We start from the raw sequence: 26,172 nt of genomic DNA, 5'->3' as shown, positions 1-26,172 counted from the left end.
TAATACGCAATTCCTTTTGACTTGTACCTTTCTGATTTTAGAAAATAAAGTCATTTTAGGCTAATTTTAGAAAGTCAATAGAACTTGCTTTATGAACTCATGCTTTTAACTTTTTGAGAAGATAGTGGAAAAAGGCTAAGAATCTTGTAAGAATAATTTTTCTGTGAATAAAAAACTCTCAAGTTGGCTATCGTAAATAGTATAGCTTCAGACATGAATTATTACAGGCAACAAAGCTATTTAATATGTGATCTCGTAAATCAGCTCCGTGTTGGAACTGAATGTATTATTCAAGGGCTTAAATAAGAGTCTGTGTTCTATTTAGCTAGACTTTCATCCTATCTAGTTTTTCAACTTGAATAAAATATAGTCTGAAACCAGGAAYCTTCTTTACCAACCAGATCTCTGTATTTTATGCAAAAATCTTTTGATTAAAACATAAGCAGGAGACAGACAGAAAAGACTTATTTTATACCACTAGTTCCTTGACAGGCAACTGCAGAAACCCGTCTCTCCCTGTCCCAGTGCACAGGACAAACAGGAGACATGTATGATGAGGGCCAGGTCCCACATTTAACTACAAAGCACTTGAAAGAGATTCTCAAGAGAACAGCACTAAAATGAGAACAACTCACTAAAATTTGCATAGGGTTACATTCAGTATGTAAAATGAATATTCAGGTTACAGCAAGCACTTGGAAATACATAGTGACAGCAGAAAAAAATGGAGTGGAAACTTCACTAAGGATGAATGCCAGAATTAGAGCTGTAGGCCATTTTATCTAGGAATTTCAAATGGTCTGAATTGTGCAACAAAATGGCATATTAAAACGAATACAAACATAACAGATGTTAATGGGAAGACACAGTTTCATTGTACACAAAGATAATGAATTACTAGAATGAGTTACGAGTTATCCGTTTTATCACTACATTTTGGCAATGCATGGTGGACAAGCCATTTGCTTCTCCCCTCAGAGAGAGGAAAAATACAAATTTCAAAAAGGTGATACTATGACACAGAGGCAATAAGCTGTACTGTACAATCACTCTGTTGTAAGCCGACGATACTGAACGTATTGGTGTCTTGAAGAATGGCCGTCTTATCTCAAAACAAATACTCTTGGAAACAAAAAGGCTAAAGTATTTGGATGGGGGAAAAGTCCAGCATTACTTCACTTGAAAATAGTAGGAAAAACATTCTGCAGTGACAAATAATATAAACTAGACCAATTCTGTAGCCTGTTGCACCATCATATTAAGTCTTAGGAATTAAGTAGAATCGTATTCATTTAATATTAGAACAGGAGAAACTTTCACAGAACAAATAAGCTGCAGAAGAATTGGAACTCATAATACTGAGCCAGTCTCTGAAAGAAAGGATATCTGAATGTTAACATTTTGCTTCCATATTTCTGAGTAGATGTGAGATTTTTCTGCAGGGTATCTGTAATTTCAGCTTTGCAATTGCTTCAAAAATTCCTAGAACAGTGTGAAGCCATATAGGCAAAGTCCAACATATGACACTAATTTTGGAAATAAATGAAAATGAAATGAAATKWAATGAAGTTTCTACAAATGAAGATCTCACTTGAATCAATAACTACTGCAAGAAGTTTTGGCAACTAGTAACCACCTGATCTTCCCTTCAAGAGTAGCTATATTAGTTCCAGAGCCATAGCTAAAATTTCCACAAGGGTTACTGTTACATTTCCCTGTAATTTCAGTTGGAYACAATCCTCAAAATTTATCCTCTTGAGACACTGCATTGTAGTGCGTTGTTCATGTGTCTCATGTGTTTTAGTTCCTATGCTGACAGCAGTTATGTTTCAGCAGGGATTTAAATAATTCTGGCATCTACAGGTTTTTGGATTAAGTAATAAGTGACAGACAGAAAGGCTTCTTCAAAATATATTAAAATAAAGGATTCACAAATTGTTGGACCAATGGACGTGTTAACACATGCTAGAGAGTACCTGTATAAAGGAGTCAGCATATCAGTATAACGACTTTCATGTCTTAGACAAGTTTCAAGAAAGGTAAGCATACTTGGATTCATAAAAGGGACTGCTGCATGAAATATGTCTACTACTCTACTCAGCTCTAGCAGGAACTACCCCATCCCCCAATTTCAGGTACAATGCTTAAAGATAGACATGGATGAGGTGGCGGGAAAAAATGAAAGAGAGAAACAAAAACAAMCAGAGGCATTAAAAATAAACGAGAAACTGGGGAAAAATGGATGTGTTCAGTCTAGAGATGACTTTCTAAGGGCAAGGATATTTAAAAGCAAGACTAGCTTGCTTAGGGAGATCACAGAACTCCATCACTGAAAGCTTTAAGCTTGGACTAAGGCAAACATCAGATAAGAAGTGTTAAGGTTTTTTTCTGAAAGAAGTGGGATGGACTAGATTAACACCATTATTCTACCCTCGAATTCCTGCAAAACAGCATAGAGAAGGTCTGTACTCATACTCTAGATCTTTTCTGCCGTGGTCCAAACACTGTATCTGATTGCATCAATGAGTCCATCAAAGGAGCCTGCAATACAGGCTGGACTGACTTGGAGAGGTTACCCAGGCTTGCTTTAACTCCAAGGCAGAATCAGCTACATCTAAACTATTCCTGAAAGATGCCTCCATAACTCAGGGCGATCAACCTGTGGTTTGCAAGTCCCATAGGGTTAAATCTCATGATCAGCAGTAAGGCTGCCTTGGCATGAGTGGGGTAATCTGAAAACGTAGTTGTGGGGGCATGCAAGTGAGTTACTGAGACCAAGATCACTGTTATCACCAGAGTCAGGCGGTCAGCCCGGCCCACTCTGCTAAGTTGTTTTTATCAACTTCTTGTGAACTTCTCCTGCAGTTTCTCCTCCTCTTGGCCTTCAGTGTACAGTGTGGCTGTCAATCAGATGAAGCTTTTGATGAGCCTCTTGCAGGGTCTTCTAGGTACAACCTGTCCTAACAAAAATAATGGATCTGAAATGATCAGGTGATCATTCCTGACTCAGAATGATCAGATCTTTTAATCCTTCTTCTGTCTTCTCTCTTCTAGACTGAACAGTCCTCAGTTCCAGCAGTCCTTCCTCTTATGTATCCTAAGCCTCTGATAATCATATTGTCAAGCAGTCCACTCCAATTCATCCATGCAAACCTACATCTAATACTTCTAAAAATTATATAAAATTTTTAATTGAAAATTTCTCAAAACCACAAATATTGTAATTCTCTGAAATAGAAGTTTCCAAGTGACTTTTAGCAAAGAAACTATGTCAAGAATTCCAAGTGTGTGCTATCATTTTAATATATACTGTAGCAGACCAAGCATTGGTTCCCAAGGTACGTAATGCTTCAGTCATCAAAATGAAAAGGTTCACCACAGTCATTAGACTGCCATTCTTATTTTAATAGGTATATGTAGGATGCTAGGTATGATAACAGCAGTGCTCCAACAGGAGAAACCTACATACTGACACCTATCATCAAAATATCATGTCATGGGAATCAGACCCACCTTAGCAAATATAGAAGTAATACATCCTACAGAAAACTGTTTTCCATAAACCCCTTCCAGTTCTTAAGAAAGCCTTCTTCATTAAAGGGAAATATTTGTTTCTCCATAAACAAATTAGGTATCAGAGCAGATACTCAAGCCAGACTAAGATTTCTAACTACTCTTCAACATGATTCACTTAAGTCTTTTCTCTGTGAAGTTTACCAGAATGAATTATATCTGTTTTCATTTTACAATTTAGTTTATTCAAAAAAAGCTATTTTCATTCCAAACCCTGAAAAAGTACAGTGAAATATGTCAACTACCAATTAAAGAGTTCTGATATTCAGACACATCCCAAAATGGCTTAAACGCTTAGGTGCATTGTCATAGTCTGTAGGAGTATTTTTGTAGAACCTTTTGTAAATATTAAAGACAAAATCCCAATCCCACTGAAGACAACTTATTTGCTAGTTCTGTRGGTGGCAAACAATAGGACAGGAATGGGTTGCAATTCAATTAAAACACACAGGAGAAGAAACAAGTATTTCCCTTTATTTATGTGTATCTGTTTACCATACAAACTATCAGTATGGACATGCACATTAACTAAAGATTAATATTAGTAATAAGCAAATACTCTATCATATAAATATTTTAAATGTTGTAACTCATTTGTAGTAAGCAAAACTTGACCAAAAGGAGAATTGGCTTCAAGTATTCCAGGCTGTTCTTAAATCGGTTAGCAGCAAGATAACAAAAACAAACCATCAAAAAAGTGATCGTGAGAGACCTGTCTTCTTAATATATATCTTATGTTACTCTTACTCCTTGGCCAGCTGTACGTTGGTTGGTTTTGCTCCAATAGGTATCCCATGTTTGTGCAAAGTGCTGATTAAAATTTCACGCATTTCTTTGTTGTAGGAGTCAAAGTCAAATACATTTCGAACAACATTGGCCAATCCTTCAGTTGGAAATTTCTGTGAAGAAAAAAAATCCCCCAAATTCTTTTATTGAGTATCTCTATTAAATTACAGCACATTATAAAACAATTCTAACATGAAGAGTTTTAACAGTAACTTTGCTCAGTTTACACAGATGAACAAGTCATCAACACTTTCTAAATTTCCTGAATAAAGAAGGAACACCGATTCAAGTCATAAAAAAGATACTGACACCAAACCTGAATTAGTTAAACAAGTAGGAAAAAATGATTTAAATTTTAGTCTTGTTTTAATAATCATTTTTATTCTACACCTAAAAAAGGATGGGATAACCTTTGAAACACAATGTAATTAAATAGAGCCTGTATTTTAAATTTAGAACTGCTTTCTGCTAACCTGGAAGATACGACACAAATACATGTATTCATGTACTCAATTACGCAATTCATTTAACAATTCTGATTCTTAACATTGAATATAGAAAAGAAGAAGATAAATTGCTTATTTACCAAAAATGACTTTCAGCCATTGCTACCACGATGGATTTTAGTAGAAATGGAAATTCACTTAAGATAAATAAATATTTTTTTAATTAGTGAAAAATACTACCTGAAATGTGCTGACATAAGGAAAAAAGGTTCTTCAAACTTTCATTAGGATATAACTTTTGTTAGCGAACTGGACTGATGATTTATGGCCAGCTATGCCCTTCCATATTTCAGAACTAGCCTATTTCATTTTCCGACATCTATTAATTATTGCTGTACTACAAGAAGAAAACAAATTTTCCTGCCTTTTTATTTCCCAGGAGACTTATAAGCCTTGACAGAGCAGTCATTGAACTGATGTAGTGGAATAAAYTGAAATGAAGAAAGGTGTTTGTTTTTGTTTTTTTTTCTCCCTATATAAAGTTGTCCTGTGCCATCCTGCTTAAAATGTCTACTTCTTACTGAATGAAACACACACTTCTTCCAACAGATGTTCTAACAAAAATATATATTTCAGATATATATTCCTTATATATTCAGTATAAATATTTCAGATGTGGCTCTTCATTATGATAAAGTGCAGCCAACAGCCACCAACCTATCTCATTCATGTAGCACCTACTGTTTTACCTGTGCTATACTAGAGACTGCAGAAACCTTGAAGTGCCTCAAATATTATCTTGTTTTCACTATTACTTTCCAAGTATTTCCATGTTTTTCTGAATCATTCTGACATCAACACCCTTCTCCTTAATGAATGGTACCAATAGCTCTGTGCCTCCTGTACCAGTAGGACATCTTGTAAAATTTATTTCCTCAAGTATAACTGATCACCACTGTCAAAAAACTGTTCTGAATCTAAGTATTTCCAAAAAGGCCTTTCACCTCACTTATTAAAAACTGTAACTCTCTTGTTTCGATCAGTACAAATTTGAACACTTTTTAATAACTGCCTGGATAACTGCTCACTGAAGAAAGGCAATGTCAGTTCACTTGAAGAAAAAAAAAAAAAAGAATATTTGAGTTGAACATTTTAAAAAAATCATTAGGTTTCTATTGATTTTTAAAACCAGATTACTGGAAAAAATATTGATCTCTCATCAGTCTGTCTGGTTCTCATTCAATGATTCCTTCCCTTACAAGCAACACCTCTGTGTGCACCTTTGAGCACTTTCACATTTTAGATTCTTTGCTATTTCTTATAATAATGAGTAACATGTTTTTTGCCTTAAATAATTTTATATTATACATATTTTATGCTTTATTTGACACAAAATTATTACAGAAATTGGCTTGGTGAAAAAACACTATTTTTACAGATTTAAATTTCCATGAGTATATGCATTGCTATAGACTTAAAAGGTACCAGCAAAAAAAGAGTTTGCAAGTATAAATAAGGAATCTTAAGTTACTTTATATACACTGAGGTAGGTGTACTGCACTCCTACCAGCACTTCTCAAAACAAAGTGATAATTTATTTGGTAACAAAAGATCTAATAAGTCTGTATTTTGGGGGATTTCTACCTTGTGTTCTCACTATCACTCACTTTCCTTTTCATGACTTCCAATCCCTGTGCATTTCCCGTATCGCCAGCACCATCCTAAAGGCCTAATCCTGCTGCCACAACACCCATAGACCTCCCTCCATCTGCTAATTCCTCCCTACCCTTGCCTTCCTCTTGGAGGCCCTCCAAGGAGTTTTGCCAGCTCCTCATTTGTCCTGTCAGCTGGGCAAGACCTACGACATCCTGGAGCTCGACCTGCACTACGTGCACGTTAATCGATTAACCAGCGCTTTGTGTTTGGTGGGCATCACCTCCTGCCAGCCCAAACAGCTGAACTCTCCCCCTGCCTTTCCTTTCACAGGGAAACTAACGTCAGTCTGCTCCTCTCTGTTACACAGCCACTGATTTTGATTAAACCTGCGGAAGCCTAATTATCTCTGAAAACTGGTGACTGAGATTCACTGCAGTTGGTCAAAAGGGTAAAAATCTATTGGGGTGGGAGGGGGCAGCAAGGAGAGAAAGGGATGCAGACTGCAACTGGATAAGCCTMCTTTTCTTTTGAGACTAGGCTGAACAGAAAAAAATAAAATTAAGCACATTTATCTTAGCACAAAACTTTACTGAAAAGGTTCAAAAGCCTGATAACTGGCAGATTCCAGAGCCAGAAGGCAGCTTACACATCTAGTGTCTGAAAAAGCAATCTCAGACAAACAAGACAAGAAGACATACCAGAAATATCTTATTTCCTAAGCTCAATAGAGTCAGTAGAAAAGCTATTTCTGTTTAATTTGGAAGAATGTGGCTTGTCTAATTAACACCTGACATGGATACTGGGTGAACCTGGACTCTGCAAAATGACACAGAAATGGTTTAGTGAAAACTTRTAAATTAGACTGCATAGAGACAGTGGAGGAAACCTAATGGAGAACAGAGATGATGACTTACCGAAAAGCCACTATTAGCATAAATACCTCTAATATTTGACACAATCTGACAATTGCAGGAGACTGGGACTACAAAGCTATATTTAGGTTACTTGCTATCTAAAGCTGCAAGACCTAAATTAAATCAATGGGGGGAAATAGTTGCAACATCCAAGTTAGGCAACTGCAGTAGACAATTTTCTTCATGCCTGCTGTTAGAGGTCCTCAAACCAGCTTGGAAGCCCAAGCTTCAACAAAAAACCTCTTTCATTAAGAAACACTCAGCACAGAATGCAGAACCTAAACTACAGCTACAATCTAAGTGCTACGAGTTCCGTATTTGCATAATCACTATGCAAAAATGCCCTTATAAATACATTGTAGACAAAATTCTATATGTTTAAGACCACAGTTAATCAGAGTACAGAGATTAGCACAGTTTAATTATATGTTGATGTCACAGTAATCAGAATATTCTCTAAACTGACTAGCCCCAATGCTCAGATGCGCTTTCGGATAAGAGTAATCAACAGCAATTATTTCTCCCAAATTTCCAACCCTTTTTTGAAGGAGCAAAAAAACACCAAAATTATATGAAAGAAACCAAAACAACAGTACAAAGGAATTGGGGCTGTGGAACTGCTGTAAGGCAAATTGTTTAACAATATGACTAACTTCCCTCCTTCCTTCCTAAGGACCAGSAATTTCATTGACTCATTTCCCTCCTTCCTTTCTTCCTACCTGAAGACCTAAAAGCCTCTTACTTTAGAAAAACCATTATGCTTATATTTATTGTTTACATTTGCCTACTCCCAGCTTTTTATTATTTAGATTGAAAAACAAGTTAYGGTAAACAAAATGCTGAATTCTCTTCAAAGACACTGGGATCTTGAAGACAAACATTATAGAAGAAATCAAAGATGCATTTTGGAGACATATTTGAATATTTACAGTTGACTTTGAAAGAGGCGACAAAACCAAACAAAAAACACCCCCAAACCTTCCTCTCTTATCCATGTCCTGTGCCAGTTTCCAGTGACCACACTAATCTGCTTAAGTGAAGGAGGCACTAGCAGAAAAAACCCGTCTTTAAGACAATTAGCAATGCAGCTCTTCCAATCTTCTACTGGATGCTGTTCACACACTAAGAAAAGAAGTCCCTGTGTTTTGACACCAGCTGGTGATAGAGGGCACTGCAGCTACAGAATATTTGGACACAGGAAATGAAGGAAGGAAGGTAAGAAGGTAGAAAGGAAGAGCCAAAGACTGAAGACAGGAAAGGGATCACTTAACAAAAACCCTTACACAGCAGCTTTTCAGCAGTACAGTAATTATTCCTTGATTTGTATTTTTCCAGTTTCATTTCAGACGTGTGCTGAAATACACCAACAGTACCTTCAACATGGTATGTGTTCCTATCAATATGGTAATACCTATCAATTGGTGTTGCTAATCCTAATAAAGTATTTCATTTACAAGTTTATTTGGGTAGATTTCTCAGCTTTTATGTCAGAATTTTGTTAACCCTGTGTATAGAGTTATTGTTCATGYGTTTTTCTGCATTTCTATTTCAGTAGCTCTGTTTCATCAAGTCTCAAGACCGCGTGGCACGCTAGACTACAGAACACAAAAATCTCCTCCCCAAAAGTCTAGACAATTTGAAAAACTTAAGAAAACTCTAAGCTGCAGGACCTAATGTATGTCTATATGGGTGAATATGAACAAAACCACAAATTAAAACTATCATGCAGCCCTATTATATTATGCATTGTTAAACACAGAAAGAATAGGTCAAAGAATTTGAGAAATTATATTCTAACCATAATAATTACACAAATACTTCCACTAAATTTTTTAATCTAGGATTCAATAATCCAAGAAATACACTGTAAAAAATAAATTACCTACTTTATGATTATAAATAGAAGAAAATATTTCAAAAAGGATTCAAGTATTTTACATTTCAAATACCTCAGACAAAGGATATGCCTCAATTTAAAAGATGTAAGTCCAAATCTACTGCTATTTTAAAAATGTCTTTATTAAACTAGTAATTCAGCATTTCATACTTAAAATATGTGCAGGAAGCAATCATGGTATCCAAACACCTGTTGGCTAAGTCACTATCCATGTAACATTTTCCTAAAACAATAGTAATACTCCATGTGTTGAATTTACGCAGCGGAGTCTCCCCAGTAGGATGATTAAAAACAGAAGTTTCATAGCTGCATAAACAGTCACATTCTTCTTAAAGTATTGTATATTAGATAGGGAATTTTACAATGTAGACTAGTACAACAACGCATACTGCTTTCACTTTATCATTACCATATATTAAAAACAGTGGAAAAACAGAATCACAAGTATTTTGTGCATCTTTAAACAAATATGCACAAGAAATAACTACTTGTCTWCAACTGTGATCCTTGCCCTAAGAGTATCCAGCTGTCTGAATGTGCTTGTTCTTTCAAAATGCAAATCTTTTAAATGAAAATTTGAGTTCATTGCTAGTAATTTTTAATATAATATTTGAAGGTTTTAGAAAAGATATGCCRTTATGGTTCATGCATTTTTGTTTCAATTTTATGGAATCTGAATTTGATGTACAGTACCTGTAAATGTTTTACAATATTCACAACTTCTCTAGTTGAATAGGGATAGTTAATAATTCCTTGGTCAGCCAAACTCCTGAGCTCTCCAAAAGCAGATACCAATTTTTGAAGTATTGGCTCTGGAACATTAGGACCATACTGCCTGAGCATAGCCAATTCAGACTGTGGTTTGGGATTATCAACAGCATGGCAACTAAAAATGTCCCCTAAAAGAGAAAAGCACAGAGTTAAGTAATTTGCAAAGACAGAGCATAACAACAGCCTCTTTAAGCTCCATACAGCAACTTAAATGGAAAAGAAGATGCTGTTTGTTGAAAAAACAAACAAATAAAAAAAAAAAACATACCACTTTGAAAAATACATAGGATGAATTTGTTATAAAGAACATACAGGTTCCAGAAAACACAGAAGTCCCTCCTATCCTTTCCTGAAGGTGATCACAAGGGAGAAATTAACTTCAAGAAGAAACATAAATCAAGYGAATGCAGAAAGAAAGAAAAGATGTCAAGAAAAAGAATTTTAAAGAAAGAATAAGACAGGTAGAGTGGGACCAGTCTGTGAATGCTGTGAAAATATCAGCAGATTCAGGTAAATCTGGATACTCAGGAATGCCCTAAAGCAAATCCTGTGAGGTCTGGAAGAAATATTGGATTTCTCATTTCCTTCTTGAGGTATACACCTCAAAGTGTGGTAGGTAATTYGTCAAGCTAATCTTTACATAAATTTGCATTATACTTGCCCCACTCATAAACTCTGTAAGACTGAATTCATTTGTAAAGAATATTTAAAAATAAAAAAATGTGCAGAAGCATGATTGAGTTTTGCTGAAAAAGGAACTGGGTTTGAAGCAGAGAGATCCCTTGGCTTGAAAAATAAAATCAACAAGAAAGGCAAAGGTCAGGGTTCAGATTTTTGTCATGTGCGGCAACTCTAACAATACTGGGATAATCATTTTTCTTTGGAGTGTTTGTATGAGAAAGGAGGGAAATTAAGTCATGGAAATAATAAAAACATCTTGGAGCAACATAGCTGAGGGAAATTCGATTCCAGTGGGTCTCTGACATGGAATGCTCATTCTCTGGAAACTATACCTGAAAAACAAAAATCTCTTTTGCAATATTGAGTTGTGCTTGCTCCTACTTTTATTATGTACAATATTATTTATTGCAGAATAAACCTAACAGCCAAAATATCACCAAGTGTGGGATTCAACTAACAAATAAATAAAGACACACAAATCAAGGTACCTGCACATAAGTGGCTAAGCTAAAAAAGACAGTAGAGTCAGTGGAGTCTGGAGAGGTGTTCAGCTAGTACTCCAAGTTTAATACTGCCAAAACCTTGCCACAGATGGACTTAGACTAACCTAGGTCGGTGCCTTAGCACAGGCTAATATACACACTTCTTCATTACTTACCCTTGCACAGTACCAATTTCTCTTAGATCCCTGTTTTTGCTGACAGTTGAAGCTGCGGGAAATCTTTTTGCTGCTATATAGGATTTTCAGGAACAAGAAAGCTTGTTAAAAAGAAACTGCTGTTGATATAAAAAGCTTTGATGTGATATTTGGTCATGGTTACATGAAACCAGGATGACTTCAATATCTTGTCAGATATATATGTTTTAAGAAGGCCTATCATCCACTTGCCATGGGCATGAAGAAGCTACTAAGGATTAACAAGAAAGTGACATAATGCTAGCGCTATAAAAGACAGTAGCCACTCTTCAGGGAGAGAGAGAAAAGAATGCTCCATCATGCTCAACTCTTCTGAAGAGGACAGCACTCGGACAGTGGCTTGTTTGATACAGGAAAATCAGTGGACAGGTGTATTAATCATTGGTGTGAGGTATCAAACTGCTTATAGCTTATGTTTTTCTTATACTTGTATACAATATAGACTCATTATGAAAAACTGCTTGTATCTTTGTCTGTCTTCTTAGATTCCATAAAACAACAACTCTTGCTGTAACACAGATGACTACATATAGGTGTCCAGGGTAAGCTCAGACACTTACATTAACATACTGAAACTGATGTGTGTCTTCAGGTTGAATCCTACCCCGAGTGTCTTACATGAAACGCAACATTTATGCCCATAAGGATCTCCTCTCCCCATGAAATCTAATGACACATAGATAGTCAATCTATTTATCAGTTCTATTAAAGCTCATCATTTAATATGAATCACTTACCTAGTGTGCCAAAAAAGTCATTACCCAAGAAAGGAAATCCAGGTCTGTTTGCTAGAACTATCATTCTAAAATCAGGATGAATTACTATAACATTTTCTCTCCCCTGCACATTAGCATGATCTGGAAAACAAGTAAAATTTAATAAATACATATTTAAGTTTTGTGATATATCAGCCAACTACAAAAAGACCTTAACAGTTAAAACAAACCTCTCAGCAACTTAATAGCATGTCCTTCGCCTATGAGTGCTCTAGGTTTYATTTTAAAATTTCATAATTTGTTTCACAAAAATTTAACTGAATTGTTTCATTTAAAAAAAAAAAAGCATCAGCTGTTCTTGGAATGGGGACTACTAGTGCTATTCATACTTAATTTAACCTTGCTGAGGGAAGTGGTGAAGAAAGTATCTTTTTATAGASAGCTGGCATCTTCTGGTTTGGGAAAATAGGACTGAAATTTGCCCTGAATATATTTAAAAAGTCCGTGAAAAGCCAGAGACACATGTGAAGGCTCTATTTCTTGAGAATCAATCAGACTGGCTCCTCTTGCTCCCTGGCAATACGTCTCCATTGGCACAAGGTATTTGGGAATCCTTTCACCTCATCTACAAAACTACAGTATTAAGTGCGACTGGCTAGCAAGATATTAAAAAAAAAAAGCAGCCCATCTACAGTTTATAATCACAAGCACAACTCAATATTGTGCCATCGCAGTGTTGACTCATTACATAAAGTACAGTGTCTACTAACATCAAAAGGGCACTGGTCTTTCTTTGAAAATTTATAAAAATTATTTAGCTCTTGCAATACATGTGAATAAAATTCCAATTAAAAAATACTCTCATCCTTCAGGAAATCTTAAARTAATGATAACACACAGATATTTCATTAGATAAAACTCTTCTAAAAAAAAATCTACTTTAAATATACTCTCATCTTTACTCCTGGATCTTTCCTGGATTTCTCTAGGGAAAATTACACCCTAACTATTCAGACAAGCAGGAAAAAAACTCATATTTTGGTCAATTAGATCTATATTTTTTATTGTGAAGTGTCATCAAGAATTCAATTTAGTTTTTTTTTTTAATTCCTTATAGTTCATGATAATACTAATTTAAGAAAATATTTGTGGTTGTTGTAAAAGTAGCTTATGAAGTAATCTTTRAAACACAAACATTAGACATCTCAGACATTTAAAATCATTCTCTATGGAAAAAAAAATCACTCCAAATTCTTTAACTGAAAACCTTCGGCAGCAAATATACCCATTTTTTCGATTTATACTCTTCTGGGGCTCTAATTAATAATGYAATTGCTGAAAAAAGCATCTTTTTTTTATTGTAAATGATCAAAGCACTATCTACTTACTGGCAACAATTCGCCTTCCATCTGACAAAACCATTTCTCCACTTTCTACTAAAGTTTTCAAGATACAGGTAACATTTGTTGGTGCTTTGTCTGCTTCATCAATTACCAAAATATGTCCAAACTTCACTGCTTTTACCTAGAAAAAAATCAAATCATCACAATCTTCCAAAGAAATYTGCAAGAAACTACTACTGACTTCTCAGTTGGTAATAGCAAATATGTCAATGGCACTGACAAGAAAGGAGTCMGAATAGGAGGATGAAGTATGACCTGAACTGCTGCAGACTGAAAAAAGAGGAAGTAAGAGAGACAAGAAAGAAAGGTTTTTTTGGCACATAGATGGAAAGGACTGTGTTAAAGAGGGAAGTCAGGATCCTGAATGAAGATAAATTGGAGTATGGACAGGAAAGGGCATGAACAATCTGGGTCTAACTGTCGACACGAAGCTGAAAAAACTGAAGAATAGTGGTAGGACTTATCYGGAGTTCAGCATAGTGGGTTGGTGCAGGGCGTTTTTAGATACTAYAGGAGAAGCAGGAAAACATACATCAGGTAGAGTATGTCAGGTTAATGTAGACTAAATTATTTTTCATGCTTACGTTGYGTGTGCAGACTCCCAAGATTAGTATCCTATTCAGCAGCTGGGACAGAAAACTTGACCAGTGTGAGCAAAGTTAATGTTAAGGATGTGTTACCACACTTGCTAACTCTCTCATGAAATAATCAAATCACAAAGGATTTTTGTATTTGAAAATGCCAGTATGMTTCACAATTCRTTTTAAATGAAAAGGTTTTCCAAAYATACAATCAAAATATAACTACTGACCAGTGGTGAATCTTCATATATAATAAGCCCATCTTTAACAGAAGGTTGCAATGTAAGGCTTTGTACAGTGGTATCCCTGAAAAGTGGAAAAACAAAGTATTAATTGAAATACACTGGAACTTCAGTCACAGCAAACTCCAAAATGAATATATGACGCTGAAAAGTCTGGTTTTTTTCTTTTGTAGGAGGAACAATATCTCTATTTTTTAGAATTTGTAAAGAACKTAAACTGAGACCACCAGTGTGGTAGCTTGTTGGTCAAGGAAGAGCATCATAGCAGCTCTCAATCTCTCATAAACCGCAGAAATGAAAACAGAGATATATGACTACTATTACTACTACTTCTAGTTACACATGTTTACACTACCATTTACACGACRAACAGGAAAATCTCCCCAGAAGAAACAAGCAGGAATTCACCATATCATAGTGAAATTGCTAATATTTTAGTAGCTCTTTTCCACATGACATATCACCAGGAAAAAGTAAGACTAAAAATACTCCTGTGGAATTCTAAAAATCAACTATTTTTAGTTCAATCTAAACTGCACCAGATGGAATAACTTTTACTAGCACATGCTACATTTTGTATCATAAACAGTGTAAGTTCTGGGATGGGATGGAGAGGCTAAAATAGCATAGCATTTCTTTTTGATAATCTATTTGTGGCTAWATTACTCAAATGTTTTTTTCCTTCAAATTTAAAGCAGCTTAATAAAAACCTGTAAGGAGAATATTCCTTAATCTTCATTATCATCATCTATTTCAATCAACACTGAATGTGCAGATAAACGAAAAACAGTTGCAATTCAGAAAGGTCCAACATGAGAGATCTCTTCAAATCACATTGGATTTGCCTCTACATCTCATAGCAGGAACTGGGGAGAAACCCACCTGATTCTACGTCATTCTTGTCAAAACCCTCAGATAGTCAAGATTCATAAAATATATCTTCGGGTTCTGAGAGAGAAACGAGCTAAGGAATAAACCAGACGTGGGAGACAACTGAAGGTGCCTATGCTTCCCACAGTTCCATAAGCAATAGGAAATGCAGTTCAGTCTTTGGTAAGTATGCTATGCAAGCCCTTTACTCCTATACTTCAGAATTTGGATTAACCAAATTCTGTGTCAGCAGACGGATGAGCTGTTCACATGACAGAATCAGAAAGCACAGCCACATTTATGCTGCTTGAGATCCACATGCTGGTCAACAGGTAAGGTTGGTAAACCTTGCATCAGGTGTAAGATTTGATCTCTTACCTTTCACCGCCATGCAGTGAAAAACTGCATATAAAAAACTATTTGTTTAAGCTAAGCTGACTCATTGTTCCAAATGACTATCTTACTTCTATCTTTAATTTCGTAGCACCTTGTAAAAAATCAACAGTATTCTGATAAGCTCCATGCATACAGGAAATCAAACATAGTACTATTTGCAGTAAACCACTAAATGGCCAGTTTCCAATTACGGTTTAAAACTGACAGCATAACATGCAAATTTCCTCAATTTGAAACTCCTGTCAGCAGGATTTCTTTCCCTAACAACTAATACTTCCTTGTTTAGCTTTAAACTTTAGCTTTAACGACTGATTTACTCCAATCTCTCCCATGCATAGCAATAAAGTTCAAGGAGGAAACAGAGCTATTTAATATCTGGCTACTTCATTTGGACTTTGATCTGGGAGAGAAAAGGTTAAAAAGTCGAGCTTTCCTCCATCATTTATCTCCAGCACTGCAGCCTCTCAAAAAAAGTAGAACTTCCCAAAGATAATTATATTCATATTGTATTTATATGCAACAAATGCAGCTCTGCATAATTTTTAAAACCACTTAMTCCTTTTTCTTAAAAAAAAAACACGAAGAAAACAAAACCAAAGCTTCTATTGTCATTCTTCTTGCTCACCCACTTCTACATCAGACAGAGAAATAACTAATGGAAGTAGCAATGACAGACCWACAACGTTTGTTTCTTGGGCATAAATTACTTAGGGACTAAATTCTCAGACTGCATGCACTAGCYTAGCCCTGCAAACAGCTATCACTCCTCATTCGCACTACATAGTTGTAGCTGTAGAAGAGAATCCATGGAGAAAAAAGAAAATATTTTTCAAACCTGAACTGTGAGACTGCGAGTTCTTTAAAGTAAAAGTGGAGGAACCAAAAAAAAAAAAAAAAAAAAAAAGTGAACAAAATATGGGAGGAAAGGAAGATATCCATAGTGCGGCTGTAGATAGGCACAGGTGACAGTGGAAGAAAAAAAAGAGAATTGTAAAATGTAAATGTAAAACAGTGCTTTACTATAACACAAAATAATGTATTTTAATTCGGGTGAACTGGTTAATCCTCTGCCTCTGCGCAACCTCCACTATGGAATACTAAATTGTGCTTAGTACCACCAGCAGCTCACATAAACCCATAGGATGATTTCAATCTTTAAAGATGACAGAATTGACTATGTCTTTGAGGGAAATCAACACTGAAGAAGCTGGCAGTTTATATACTATGAAAGTTGCATAATTCAGGGAAGAGTGGAGAAGGAATGGAAAAGAAAGAAAATTGACATCCTAAACCTGGCTTCTAACTTCTCATTTTGTTATTTGTGGTTATTTGTGGTATTATTTGCTGGGGTTAGTACAGATAAACTTAGTTTCCCTTTCAGAATCACAAGCTGTGTTATCAGACGTCATTAATTTCTGTTGTTCAGRAAAATAACATGAAATAAGCAGTTCAAAAAATAGCTATAATAATTTGCCTCCTTAGGCCTTTTTCTTAAATTTCCACTTTATAATGAACTATGTAAATGTAAAGACACTCATTGAAAGAAAGAAGAATAAAAATATGCTAAATGTGAAATATTTCTGAACAATATTGGGTGCAGAGTTTTGCAAGTGTAAAATAAATTTGGTATTCACAACACTCACCTGTAGAATTTCACTCCCACAGAAAATCAACTGAAAGGTTTACTCACATTTACTTATTAACATCTTAACTAAGTTCTAACAAGGGCATATCAATATAAACGAATATCAAAACCCCATAACTTCATTAGATTTGGCACCCAAGACGAAAATACTGCTAACACAAAGAAGCAAGACTGTGSGAATGTAGAAGCAGGTGAGAAAAATGGCTTGGTAAATTCTCCTCCAGCTTAACTGAACAGATTTTTTCTCCAGGTTGTAAAAGAAAAATATGAAGAGCTCAGCAGTATCTTTCCTGAGAACATGTTTTTATTTTTTTCAGGCAGATCTTCCCCACAAAGGGGGAAAAAAAATCTGGTACCAAAATCCAGCAACTCTTTTTCTGACAGTATCATTTAATTCATAGCAGCACTTTCGAGACTGCTTTTGATGTTTTCTTTTTTATTAGCTCATATCACCGTCTGTTCTGCCCATGCAGATTTACTTTTTGCTGCTGGTGTATCGCTTACCTCAAAGTCAGTTYTGAGGTTTACAAACTTACTGAACACATACCAGTTATTGACAGTTACTACATCTTTCACAGCAATGCCTTATTTCCTGGGAAAAACTATAAAATACGTCAGGAGACATTTCTATCAACCACAGAAAATGGGGCTTTTTTTGGCTATAGCAGGCACAAGGGAAGGGATAATCTCACTGGACTTTAGCCAAGTCTTACAAAACAGTGCAGCCTGGAGGGGGACATCCATCCGGCAAAATACTYACGTTCCTTATTGCAGCCATCATGTATCAAGGAATTATCAACTTCCCTTTACCTTAAGCAGACATCAACCAGATGCTAATAACTATAGATGATGGCATTTTTTAAATTTTCTTTTTAATTTTTAATTTATTTTTTTTWAATCTATTTTTTAAGTCATCTTCACTACAAGAGTGAACTGAAATTACTGTTCACCGAAGTTACATGTATCCAATTTCTTATTAGCAGCCTGGATCACAATTCAAATACATCCATTCAAAAAAAGACTCCATTCTACCCCTCTCCATTTCCAAGATGTATCCAAATTCTATTAAATAAGTTAACTGAAAAATTACTCTAAAAAGAGCAAAGGAACCATTACCTGATATTTATTTTGTTGCTTAGAATGAAATTTTGCTCAACACAAATCCAATGAGTTCAGCATTTCTTATTGCATTCACTGGAGACAGAAACATTTTTCCCTATCTTTTTTCAAATGAAATTTAAGGCTGTTTGGAAGAGCTGAATAGCTCTATTGACAGACCTTGAAACACAGCAGGATGGGAGTGATAGATGGAAAGACAGGAAATCACCATACATTCAGGATATCTGTTAGGAGAAACAGAAGTTGAACCTAGCCAAAAAGAAAAATTAGGGAACAAAGGAGAACAATGTTCCTCTTTTCCAAAAATATGCATTATTAGTTTATCTTGAGGACTGCCTTGCTTAAAAATGCTTCTACAGAGAGGTCCAAGTATGAAATTCTTCATAAAATTGTTCATGTTGTTTATGTGACATGGCTGCAAACATATATTGTATGTGCTGACACCTGCCCCCTTCCCCCCAACAAACACTGAAATATAAATGCCAAAACAGGATTTGAACCATTATATACTTTATTAATTGTCATTAAATTTAAGGAATGAAAATATATTGTACTGCTGTATTTTAAAACATGAGTCAACAGCAGCCTTAAGCCCAAATATAAGATACCCTATTAGCACCTCAGTTAACATGACAAACATCTATATTCACTGATAATGCTCCATCATGACGAATGCTGGAGAATACYATCCAGGCTTCTGTATGCACTTACATTGAGGCTGAAAGGGGAGGAGAATATCTCTTGAAGGTAACCTGAACTTTCAGGGTTGGTACACATGGTAACAGGCTTGGATAGACTAGGTTCAGGTTTGGCCATCCTCTTTTCCAAATGGAACTTCAGGCTGGTTGAAAGGAAATACCAGAGTACCAGAATATAGGTTCTAATGCTTTTGGTACTTCATTTCTGTGATATACATGTACCTTCTTGGCTATATTTCTATCTGACATGAGTATAGCCATCTGGCGTGACCTCATTCTAAGAGTATTTGGAAAAATAGTTATTAGGTCAAGAGCCATTTGAAGTTGTTTATTGGTTTAGCTAATCCACTCAGGTATTATCTGACGAATAGTGGGATAACTTACATTAAAGAAAAAATCTCCATGGCTTTGACATTTACAGCTGAGTTTCTTATACCTCTTTGGCTGACCTACTRTCTAGCCATTGCATTGCATGATCTGACCACTATGCTCAGGAAGTTCTGAAATACCTGTAAAGCCAACTAGCTGCCTCATTTCTCTGTTAAAATGATATTGTAAAGCCTTTTTGACTTTCTCTGCGTACACTAATAATTACACCCCTAAATTTTTTCTGCTAGAGCACTGCAACTACTCAGCAGGACATATATTTGTTTAAAATCTAAAGAATTATTTGGAGTATAAAAGTACTTATTACTGGTATGACTGAGGGTAGAACAAAGGCTGAAAGGAATTACATGTTTAACTCAAGTTATATCTTAAATCAAGTTACACAACTACTTATTAGTGATCCATCTTTTAAAACAAGATGTAAYCTTTTTACATAATTTCTTATAACATAATGAAATTCATTCACCCTGATTGTCAACTCCATAAATGAAGAGACACAACTTCCTGCAGCTCCCCTTATTATGTATAGGAACACAATTCACTGAGTAAACAGCTAGAAACTGTTCCTTGAGCTTCAGAGGAAAAATACATTCCAACCTAAGTTACTTCCCTGTAACAGCCACACAGCAGGAAAATTCAAGCTGAATTCAACTTCTACAGAAAGGATAAATGAGGTAGCACTTTAACACCTGGAATCTGACAACTTCAGAGCTAGTCAGACAGCTTATGAAAACTAACATTGCAAACACAAATCACAGACTTGCATGAGCTTTTGTAAGCCTTGCATCGCAATACTTAAGTGATTGAAAATGTGCTAAGAAAGGGAGAAAAAGAACAGCAAAAATAAAAAAGACAAAAAAAAATATGTTAGCCAGCACATTCAGTGCTTCAGAACATAGATCTGCACAACAAAAGCCTGTCTTGTTATATTTATTTCCTAACTTGAACTGCATGAACAATAAACCATGTGTTATAAGGCTTTTAACAACATCAGAAGAAAGTATTCTAGACATAGCATCCATGCCTCAAAATCAGGAAAAACAATTAGTTTTTTTTGTGGCTGTCAACATATAGCTATGTATACCCTTATCATTGGATTCAGTGGATTCCTCTAATAGAACAGTGCAGCTTAAGAGTATTTTTTTCTGCAAGTCTGCACAGAGATTGCTGTTCACTTTTAAAACAGACCTGCAGAGCTATATCAACATTTAAGTTGTCTTAAATAATCATATATWCTTTTAAGAAAAGATGACAAACATAATTCTGAGAACAGATACACCACAATTCTACAGTATTAAATCTTCATCTATGTTACTTAAGTTAATCTTTCTGAAACAACTTTCTAAATTAGAATTWAAAAAAAATCTGAAGTCAATAAAGCTGAAAGGTAGTTGTAAATGTTCTCAATAGGGGAAACAGGTAATTAGATTTTAGACCGATTATGTGTGCTGAAAAAAGAGGAAAAGAGCATTCAAAGAGTAATGCATAGTTTRTAGAGATTATTGCTTGTAGGGACACCGTAAGCTCATTTTCCCACCCCAAATCTCTCCATTAATTTAATTGTTAAAGATTACAATATAATTACATATATTTTAAAAAGKATAACATATGTAAACTCAGTTAATTTGAGGAAGAAAAGATTAGATTACTGTAATTTATTTAGAACTAGAAAAGGTACAATACAGAATGTAATAGGTTTTTAAAATAAAGCCTGTGCCACACTTTCAAATCATCACTCACTCAAACAAATACAGTAACTCTAACAGGAAGTTAAATTCTTATCTAAATTCTTTAAAAGGAAACATAGCAATAGAAAGATCAGTATAAAGTACTGAAATATCTTCCAAAATAACAGTAACATTCTAAGATAAATAGAATTTCTATACCAGTTAGTATTCTGTTGACAGTGTAAATATCAAAYTCATACCTAGGCCAAATGGCTTTAGATAGCTATATGTTCATGTCTAGAAAGGGGCAAGGAAAATTTCTTAAAGTTGCAAGAAAGGATATCACACAGAGAACTAAGACTTTTATGGTAATTAAAGGGCACAAACTTTGAGGCAAGCACTATACTTGCTAATTGATTTATTTAAAAGAAAAAGAAGAAACTGCCTGTATGCTCTATTTCCATGAAAAGGCACCAAAGCATATTCATAAGCAACTTCAACTTTTTAGACATCACAGAGAATAACTTTCCAAAAATCAACAAAAATCCCTCCCACTGTAAAGACTTGTAAGGCACCGTTCTCTTACTGAACAACAAGCTGTTTCCATTTCCCCAAAGAGTATTTTGGGGAATACTTTCTCTTGACACTCACAAACACACACATACACATGAAAGAGACTAATTGGCTCATGACTTTTGCAGATTTCCTGAGGCTCTAAGTAGCCCCAAATCCATTCATAAACCCGTATTATCGATGCAGATTACACCGCAGCCTGCTCATCAAAAGCCTCGATTTCTGCGACTGCAAYGCTCTTGCACAACTAGGTAACTGCAGATCTACCTGCTGCAGGTATCAGAGTTGAGGTTGACCTTGCTTATCACAATTTCAGTAGCTACATCTTGTAGTAGCTCAAGGGGGATCCAGTTTTCTCATTACCTGAGTGTAACCAAGTCCCTGTAAGGATGACATGAATTGTTACTTTTTCTTTCCRAAAGTTTGTAATTTTGTAGAGGAATGTCCGTGATGGACGCTCTGCAGAGATGGAGCAGGTGGGCTGCAATTTGTGTACTTCCTATGGCTGATCTATTGCTGAAACAGCATGAAGCAAGGAAACATTTAAGATAAATTTTCCCTTAACAACCATGAATTATTTACACTCGTATCATAACATGAAAGAAATGTTCTAGAAGTTTTCAAAGGTAATCTCCTTACATAAAGGATCATTTCTTGATCTGAAAACAATGAAAAGTGTGAAGGTACCTCTTTTTTCCCCTTACCTTTAACTACTGCTCCATTCTGACATGTTTATGTGCTAGCTAAGGATAGCACAAACAGGCTTCTCACAAGGAATCACTAATCAGTTAGATTATTTAATTTTATGAAAATAAGAGAAAAACAATCTTTATCTTAAAAAAGGATTTTTTCCACTGAACAATTTTGATTTTGCCAGACAYGTTATTGCAACTTATCTAGAATAAGAGCTAGCTGGGGTCATCCAAATGCTACCTCTCGGAAATTGTTAGTAAATCAAGGAGCACCAAACTTTACGAACAAAGTACTGACACACACACACGCAAACCACGCAAATGTGCTGCTTGGAATACAGACCTTCTTTGCATATTTGATTTTTCTTAAAGAGGCTACTTCTTAAAGAGGGAGGCTTTGGTTACTATCACAACAATCAGAAGCACAACTCATGATGGTAGATAATTATTTCTGAGAGTTCCTGTCACCAGTTGCTCTTTTTGAATATATGACTTAAAGCCTACCCAGCCTCAGCAGAACGGAGGTGGCAGTTTTCATGGCTGTGCAACACCAGCTCTTGAGTTCATACTATCTGGCTCTTCACAATATTTTTCTAGTTCTCTTTAGCTGCCTAAGATTTCAGATGAGAATAAGTTACATGTAAATCTTGTACTCTTTTTTCCTTTTTCTAAGCTTATGTATTAAAGACCAGAAATATATTTTAATGAAAGCCAAGATGAGACATCATATGACCCCCAAAGCTTGCTGTATATATTAATCCAGTGCCTTTAGTGCATAAAACCTAGCACATAAATCTAGCACATAAACCAGTGTCTTTAGCACATAAAACCATTTGTATTAGCAGAAGCTACTATAAGATGTAGGTCACTGAATTTTACACCCTCCTAGTCAGAACTTAAGCTGCTTAGAAAACTAGAATTTCTATTACAAGTCCCTTCACCATCCAATACAAACAAACAAAAAAATCTTGAGCCATAAACCAAGCCTGCATYGGAAACAGAAGGATAAATGTTGTAGTGCAATCTACACAAAAGTAGTAACTGCAAGGAGGAAAAATCATTGTAACTGAAATTTAAAAAGCAGATTGACAGTAAAACTGAATTCCAAACAGATGCAAAACTAAATGCTTAAATAACAGATATAGAATGCTTGTACTCCAGCAAAACTATTCTTTGTGTCTAATAAGCCACTAATCTGATCATAAGAGAAGTAAAATTAACCTTTTCTCTTTGATCACATYAAAGGAGCCAACAGTCTAAAGTCCACGATACTTTCTTAAGATGTTTTTGTTCAGAGCAGCTGGAAGCTTACATTTTTACATTTATCTATTACTCTCATCAGTGCTCAGATTTTAGTCTAACGCAGTACATGCTCTTGCTTCAGTCTTCTAAAAATCTTTAACATTTTTTTCTTCCCTCTGTTAAATCTTGCTGTTTAAAGAAACCTAGACTTCAGATTTTTGTGAAGAACCACCCTTGATTTCTTTCTATATTGATCACATTAGAAAGGGGAAAAGTAACAACAGGAAGGGTCAAAATGATGAGGCTTTCCAGGGTTCACACAGTTACGAATATGCACAAATAACTGACYGTTTATTTGGAGGATACCAAAGTTTCTAAAAAAACCTCTAAATTTTCTAAGAAATCCAGCCTGTCTTCAAATTCTATATAGATACCTTATGGGCTCCAAATGTACAGGGCTCATAAATTTTCACCTTTCTAGCAGCATCATGAAAGCACAGGAAGCAARGTGAAAACAGCAAAAACTTAGAAAGTTTAACATTAGACAAGGTAACACTGATGCACGTTCTACAACTTGYAGCCAGTGTCTTGGGCAAACAACAGCTAGACAACCATCCTGGTGAGGTACATGAATTTCAGGATTTCTCTGCTGGAACTTATTCTYGTAGGAAAGGGGGGATTGGGAATCCTTGGCAGAGGAAAGTTTCTTCCTTGCACACGGGGAAGGAAGATGCTCCGTAAGTGAGCAGAGTCCTGAAGAGAAGCCAAGTAGAGCCTACCCCAAATTAATTACAGAATCTGAATCATATAACCCCGCATTTAACACAGCTAGTTGTGTGTATGTGATAACTGAGAGTTAGTATATAGCACCTTTTTCCAGCGCTCACTCTTTTCCAGGTCCTGATCTATTCCAAATAGTAAGAAATAAATAAGAAGGAGCCAACACTCTGAATAATTTATAAGGAAATATTTTTCTTAAAATCTTATTAAATCTAATCATGGCTGTCTTTCAGTTAGGAGGTTCAGTTTTACRGTCCAAAAATAGTTCACAAAATTTAACAATTACACCCAAGAATATAAAACCTCTCAGTGAAGTACTGTAAGAAAGCCTAAGAAGTATTTATAACATCCATAAGTAATCTAATTCTTAAGGTCAGGCTGACCCTTCCATGTGAATCAGTGGTAGAGTAAGTAAATACAGATGTCAGAAAGGATGTTTAAGGAAAGAAACTTCTCCTAATTCTGTTTTCTATCTCCCTGCATCATCTTCAAGTACAAGACATAAAACGTGTGATTTTAAAATCACTCCTAGTATCAGCTCACTGCCTCTAATAAGGAAAATATTCTCTGACATTTCAGAAATGCTTCAATTTCTTTGAATATGCACACTATTAGATCAGTAGAACTTGTACTATTTCACCAAGAAAATAAAAAAATCAAATAAATCATATTTAATAGTATTTTTAGTTCTTTTATGTTCCTGTTTTTTGGGAAAGGAGGTAAGGTAGTCTTTCATGACCTATGTCTAAATCAATTATGCTTCATAACACAATGTAATATACTATATCACAATGTAATTCCCCCCTATTTGCCTCAAAAATTATTGAAAATAAAAATTTCTCAAAATTTCTTCATGATCTTTGGCACTTGTCTCATTAGAAATCATTTTTTTTAAATGGARGTTAGATTCATAAATCCTTTAAAATACTTCTGAAACTGTATTTAGACTGAACTTGAATTTTTATTTTTGCCTATTATGTATTCACTTCTTTTATTTATTACATTATACTACATTGTAGTAAAAATGTTGGTTATACTAGTTTTAAAGCTCTTCTCATAGTTTTCTCCACTTCAGCAGTTTCTTTTCTGACCATGTCTTAACTATAGCCACTACCAAGGACATTTCATAGGTAAGTACATATTTCTCTATTTCATGACATAACAGCTACTATTCAGCTGCAACACCCATCCATTACTGATTATCTATTTYTATTATAAATATATGCAAAAAAATTGTTTTATAATTAATTACATGAAGTGACAGTTGATATTGGCCATTTCAAGAACTGATGATGTCTGTCATCACTAGCCATTTTCCTACAGAATTCCTACCTCACTACACACTCAGAGCCTCAAGATATTCAGCTGTCACTTCCAGAGACTAGCTGGAGTGGAACTAGAGAGTCTTCAATCYAAATTCTAAGGAATATCAAGGTACAAGTTGTCAGACACATTTCTGAAAGGGCCAAGAATGTTTACCTTCATCTGACACTGAGTCACCTCTGCATTTCTCACAAAAAAAGCAATAATACTGTTAATTTCCCTTACAAGGTAGTTAACTAAAAGACAAGTGAAAACATTTATCTGCTCTATATTTACAATTTATATTTATAATATATATCATCACCATTAACGATTAYAAAGTCAGAAATATTTCCAGTTAGCACATTTAACGATACTGATGCTAGCTAGTTACCAATCTGAGCAATCACCTAGGRCTATAGAAGATGAAGTGCATAT

General features: G+C 35.2%; 1 protein-coding gene across 1 annotated transcript in view; it reads right to left on the bottom strand.

The window, feature by feature from the left end:
* Positions 1 to 26,172, bottom strand: part of VWA8 (von Willebrand factor A domain containing 8) — a 184,911-nt gene that overhangs the window by 72,621 nt on the left and 86,118 nt on the right. Inside the window, exons 22-26 of the mRNA XM_085309462.1 lie at positions 14,352 to 14,427; positions 13,526 to 13,661; positions 12,159 to 12,278; positions 9,966 to 10,171; positions 4,321 to 4,472 (exon numbers count right to left, since the gene is read on the bottom strand). Coding sequence (XP_085165588.1) covers positions 4,321 to 4,472; positions 9,966 to 10,171; positions 12,159 to 12,278; positions 13,526 to 13,661; positions 14,352 to 14,427 — 690 coding nt within the window. The remainder of the gene's footprint in view (positions 1 to 4,320; positions 4,473 to 9,965; positions 10,172 to 12,158; positions 12,279 to 13,525; positions 13,662 to 14,351; positions 14,428 to 26,172) is intronic.

Source organism: Rhea americana, unplaced genomic scaffold (assembly GCF_003343005.1).
Source record: "Rhea americana isolate MKP2758 unplaced genomic scaffold, rheAme1 scaffold_3, whole genome shotgun sequence".
NCBI lineage: Eukaryota > Metazoa > Chordata > Aves > Rheiformes > Rheidae > Rhea > Rhea americana.
The sequence above is the reverse complement of the archived record's forward strand: the minus strand, read 5'-3'. Positions and strand labels throughout refer to the sequence as shown.